Below are 6,000 nucleotides of genomic sequence, written 5' to 3' on the forward strand. Positions count from 1 at the left end.
TCGGCAGAAATCTATAGGGTAAATACATTAGAAAAGTTCACCTCTTTAGAGCCATTGGAGATCTTGATCATTCTGTCCACATACTCTCTGGCTTTATCATTGCGGCCCAGAAGCCACAGCAGCATGCCGGCGTAATACAGAGCTTTGGGACTCGCCGTCTTCCTCTCCTCCTTCACCCTTCCATCCAACTCCTGGATGACATCACGGTCTACAGGCAAGTCAACTTTTTTAGTCATTATTTATTCATACTCATGTCTTTTCAACCCTGTATGTACATTTTTGTCCATGCAACACAAAGGATTTTAAAGAAACAAGATGCAATAGGCCTACCAGGGTTTGGTCTTTTCTTGTGGGCATAAACCATAGCCATGAGCACACAGAGGGAAACGTCTCCTCTCGCCTTCAGCTGCTCCAGCTCCTGAATGGCATCCAACACTTGATCTGCAACAATAAAATAACAAGGAACACAGACGCCAAGGGAATTAGACCATTTCTCAAGATGTCAAATGAACATGGGGTAACGCATTACTTTTAAATTTACCACAAAATATCTGAGTTGCTTTTTCATACAAGTAACACAAGTCCTATTTATTGACTGACAGCTCTCCTGTCCCCATGTTGAGAGAAATTGGGAGTAAGTGCGTAAACACATTTGTGTGTTTTCTAGACTAAATGTGAACATGCATTTACTCATCTCACTTACACAAAAACAGACTCCGTATTCCTCAGAATGAATAAAAACAGTGAAATGCAAACTCAGAATATTACACAAACCTGCAATAATAAAATATATTAAATAACAAACATATTTTATGAATTTAATATCACTTTAATATAATATGTCTTTGCTGCTGACCATCGATTACTTCATTCAACAATACAAATAAGAAAATATGACTTTGTATTCATAGTTTTCACGTGACGTCACCCTTATAGGAACGCCCACCCGGAGGGCCAAACAAGGCTTTCTTCCATTGCCCGCCAGTCATTTTTGTAGTAAGAGTGATATTAAAAGAACAAATTCAATATACACCTTATTGATGATGCATACTTTCTCCAGGCAAACAGATGAACACAGAATATAAACACAACACAAGGTTTCTCGTTAAGCGTTATTTCCATCGAGACCCATTATAAAAACGCGCTGTGTTCATATTCTGGCCTCATCTGCTCGCCTGTATAGCCTAGTATGCATCATTAAAAAGGTGTAAACTGAATTTGATCTTTTAATATCAATGTTTTAGTACATTAAGGCACTTTAAAGATGGGTTGCATCGATTAAGCATCTTAGCTTGATGTCGGTTCACCCTCCTCCACCTGTGCTGCATGATCAGCACTTTAATTCTAACTGTCTTTCTACGCATTTAATCTGTGTTTAAAATTAAGAGGTGCAACACAACTCGATTTAAACTAAAACGCAGATCAACAAATCGTCAAACTTTGCTTAATTATTGGTGCAACCCACCCTAAGTGTTTTTCACGTTAAACGTTTTAGAACGTCCCGTTGTTTTTAGTGATTGAAATACTGCAGCAGGTGCTGTATATGGATCACAAGTGCCCAAAACTTGCATCTTGTTCACATATTTTTGTTTTTAAGATGGAAAACTGACAGGCTGGGTTGCAATTCTATGACTGTTTTGCCCTTAAAGGGATAGTTCACCCAAAAATGAAAATTAGCCCATAATTTACTCACCCCCAAGTCATCCTAGGTGTATATGTCATTCTTATTTCAGACAAATAAAATCGGAGTTATATTACAAAAGTCCAGGCTAATCCAAGCATTAGAATTTGATTCATAGTTGCTCTGTTTTTGTAAGTCCATAAAAAGTGCATCTGTCCGTCAAATAACTGCTCCACGCGGCTCCGGGGTGTTAATAAAGGCCTTCTGAAGCGAATCGATGCGTTTGTGTAAGAAAAATATTCATATTTATAACTTTATCAAGTAAACTTTCGACAGACCGCCTTCCATGGAAAAGTGTTGAATGTTGAAAGTGAAACTCAAGATGCGTACATGACGCAATGACCTGGTCGCGTTAGTCTTTCGATCGGCAGGGAAACTTTCAACAATTTTTCCATAAATTGAACATGGAAGGTGGTCGGTCGAAAGTTTACTTGATAAAGTTTTATATATGGATATTTTTCATACACAAACGCATCGATTCGCTTCAGAAGGCCTTTATTAACACCCCAGAGTTATTTGATGGACAGATGCACTTTTTATGGATTTCAAAAACAGAGCGACTATGAATCCCATTCTAAAGCTTGGATTAGCCTGGACTTTTGTAATAACTCAGATTTTATTTGTCTGAAAGAAGAATGTCAAATACACCTAGGATGACTTGAGGGTGAGTAAATTATGGGCTAATTTTCATTTTTGGGTGAACTATCCCTTTAAGGGCTCTGTGACAGTCACGTGACTGAAAACTATGAATTGCTGAAGTAAGTCGCTGTGTCTGAAATCGTATACTCTCTCGAGTAGGGGTGGGAATCACAGGGTACCTCACGATACGATACATGACTCACGATACCGATAATAGCACGATACAGCAATTCTACGATAGTCAATATATTGCTAGACAATTCTATAATGATACATCACAATATCTGTCTAACTATGAAAACAAAATGCCTGTGAAAAGGTGAAGTGCAGGTTCTCCACTTAAACGTGGCTGGGGCATCTATTTACTCGCACTGCTGTCCGCCATCCCGTTAAAAAGCTCTTTTTCTTAGGCATAAGTTAACTTATGTTCACGTTTCCCTCATTCATGTGTTGAGCACCACCTCGAGGAGCGACGCTGGGGGCAGGGAAATCTATTTAGAGTGCCTTGTTTTATTATTGAGAGATAATATCATGGAGATGGTGGTCCAGTGGGTTAAACCACTTAACTGATATGCAGAAGGTTGCTGGTTCGATCCCAGCGGTCACCACCAGTGTGTCCTTGAGCAAGGCACTTTACTCCACGTTGCTCCAGGGGGATTGTCCCTGTGGTAAGTCGCTTTGGATAAAAGCGTCTGCCAAATGCATAAATGTAAATGTATTGAAAATATTGGTATTTGGCACCAGCGTATCGATTCTCATATCGCACTGAGAAGGACAATAATATATTGCCCTATGAACATTTTGTCCCACCCCTACTTAAGTATTTTCTTCACGACCGGTAAAAAGACATACTATACATTCTATATAGTATGAATCTAATCTAGATGTACTACATTCGCCATGTTGTGGGTTAGGGTTAGGGCGTCAGTTACGTCGCTTCACTGCCATTCACAAACCATCTCCCATGGCCTCATGGGATAGTAAAGTGTCCATTGTATGCACACTTCACAATCTCAGAATCCAGGTACTTTTTGTCTAGTACTTAGTAGTACTGTGAATTCTGACATACTTTGACACATACTATTTTTTGCCTACTATATAGTAGGGAAGTATGTGATTTCGGATGCAGCCAGAGAGTTAAACTTCTCTTGCATCCTATTCTTCTGCAATCCAGAACGGCAGCACAGCCGAAAGGTTTGTTTGATTTGCGCTCTCTACGGTACAGGCGTAAATTTGCATTTCCTTCAGCCTGAAGATGTAACTAAGTAACGCAATTAGCTACTTTTTTTTAGGGAGTAGCGTAATATTGTATTGCATTACTTTTAAAAGTAACTTTTCACTCAAGACAAAGATGGGTGGGTTTTTTTCTCACCTTGCATGATCAGCCCATAAGCATGGAGGAATGTGAAGATTGGATCATGACTGAATTTCCGTTGAGCTTCACTGGAAACATCTACAACATGACTGGAGTACTTTTCCTGGCAGTAGTATAAGATCAAGGCCTGAAATCAGCAATAAATTCAGCGAGGTTAAACGAAGATATCAGCTTACTTTAATGCAAAGCTGATTAGTTGAATCAATGACAATCAAACAGAATTGTATTCAGTCCTCCTACTATGCATTCAATTTTTAAGTATCCTAATATACTGACATATACACCGATCAGGTATAACATTATGACCAGGTAAAGTGAATAACACTGACTATCTCTTCATCACGGCACCTGTTAGTGGGTGGGATATATTAGGCAGCAAGTGAACATTTTGTCCTTAAAGTTGATGTGTTAGAAGCAGGAAAAATGGGCAAGCGTAAGGATTTGAGTGAGTTTGACAAGGGCCAAATTATGATGGCTAGACGATTGGGTCAGAGCATCTCCAAAACTGCAGCTCTTGTGGGGTGTTCCCGGTCTGCAGTGGTCAGTCTCTATCAAAAGTGCTCCAAGGAAGGAACAGTGGTGAACCGGCGACAGGGTCATGGGCGGCCGAGGCTCATTGATGCATGTGGGGAGCGAAGGCTGGCTCGTGTGGTCCAATCAAACAGACGAGCTACTGGAGCTCAAATTGCTCAAGAAGTTAATGCTGGTTCTGATAGAAAGGTGTCAGAATACACAGTGCATCACAGTTTGTTGCGTATGGGGCGGCATAGCCGCAGACCAGTCATAATGTTATGCCTGATCGCTGTACATGAAAACATATAAATGTAATAAAATATTACATATCATGCATAATGCAAACTTAATTATAAAGCATGATGCATTATATTTTATACATGATTTACTAAGGCCTATTTGTATCAATTTGATCAAACATTTCTGAAAAACCTGTTACATCCTACATACTATACGATATTCTGATTGATCATTTCTTTATCAAGTAAAAGCCTTTTAATATAATTGTAAAAATGTTCCCCTTCAGGTCGTGGTTCGCATGTCTTTTTGCTGTGAAATCTTATAGATTTTTTTAAAGTAAACATAAGATATTAAGACAATACTTTAAGATGAACAATTAATGGATTAAAGCAATTTAGGTTTACTTGATAATCCATACATCATTTTTTAAGAAAAATTATATTAAAATGTCACAGTATATCAAATTTGATCCATCAGGCTTTTGAGGAAGGTTTATTTGTTAATCTCTCAATCATTGCATTGCATTATAGAGCATGTTTTTCAACCACAATAAAAACGACAGAGCTTTAATCATAAAAGCGTTTTAATATAATTTTACTAAGACATATTATTGGTAACTAATATTTATATGCATTTTACAAAATGTCAATAGCCTGCAGTACTGTTAAAAAATATCTCAGTGACTTATATTACAGGCAATCAGACATTCATCTTACTTTTGGCCATGTGAATAACTCCCAATTTTCATATTTTTGCTCAGTTTGGGTGTTTCCTTTTCGAGTATGAGCTCCATATTCTCTATCAAGATATATCTATATACGACTGGTGTATCAAATATGATACAAAACATAAAGCAGTTTCTTCTTTTCTAATATAATTTGTCTAAAAGTTCAATAAACTGTTCCGTTAAAAAATAGACTTTTATTTCATATGTCAGGCTTTACAGTTTGTTTTCTTTTTCTAATCGAAATGCATGAAACAAATGCTTCGACAGTGTTATTTCTTTGGCATTTCTTAATCATCCTTCTACAAGTATTTCTACAAAACATGTTCATGCTCAGCTGCATTATTATTATTATTATGAGTGCAATGCGACCGTATTTCATGACTTACAAGCGTGCACTCCTCATCATCAACATCCGCCATAGTGTCACACACTGCAGCTGACAAAACAATCCTGAAATTATACAAAAAAAAACGGGGATTGTCCACAAAAGATACTTTCAGAGATTCATTCTATCCCGTTTTCGCCATCTTTGCAGCAGAGGCATCATAGTAACCAAACAAACTCCGCTATTTCCGCTAGGAAACCAGGAAGTGACGACTGATGTAATTCTTCTTATCACCAAATGGCGGCGCCACACTTTCTCTCATCTTTATTCGGAGCGTGTGGAGAATGTTGATATATGAAGTGTACTCAAAAGATATTTATGAATACAATATTTTATAAGATGAACCAAATCCAAAAACCAAAATAATTCAAGATAAAGATAAATCTTGTTATTTCTGTGATTTTATAATGTTATGTTAAAGATTATTATATAGCCTGATA

General features: G+C 37.6%; 1 protein-coding gene across 1 annotated transcript in view; it reads right to left on the reverse strand.

Annotated features, from left to right (window-relative positions):
- The window catches only part of ttc21b (tetratricopeptide repeat domain 21B), a 53,555-nt gene extending 47,788 nt beyond the window's left edge, over nucleotides 1–5,767 (reverse strand). The window contains exons 1-4 of the mRNA XM_079821378.1: nucleotides 5,562–5,767; nucleotides 3,693–3,822; nucleotides 331–441; nucleotides 42–208 (exon numbers count right to left, since the gene is read on the reverse strand). Coding sequence (XP_079677504.1) covers nucleotides 42–208; nucleotides 331–441; nucleotides 3,693–3,822; nucleotides 5,562–5,594 — 441 coding nt within the window. The 5' untranslated portion in view covers nucleotides 5,595–5,767. The remainder of the gene's footprint in view (nucleotides 1–41; nucleotides 209–330; nucleotides 442–3,692; nucleotides 3,823–5,561) is intronic.
- Nucleotides 5,768–6,000: the final 233 nt, after the last annotated feature.

This window comes from Gobio gobio (assembly GCF_949357685.1).
Source record: "Gobio gobio genome assembly, chromosome: 7".
NCBI classification, from domain to species: Eukaryota; Metazoa; Chordata; class Actinopteri; order Cypriniformes; family Gobionidae; genus Gobio; species Gobio gobio.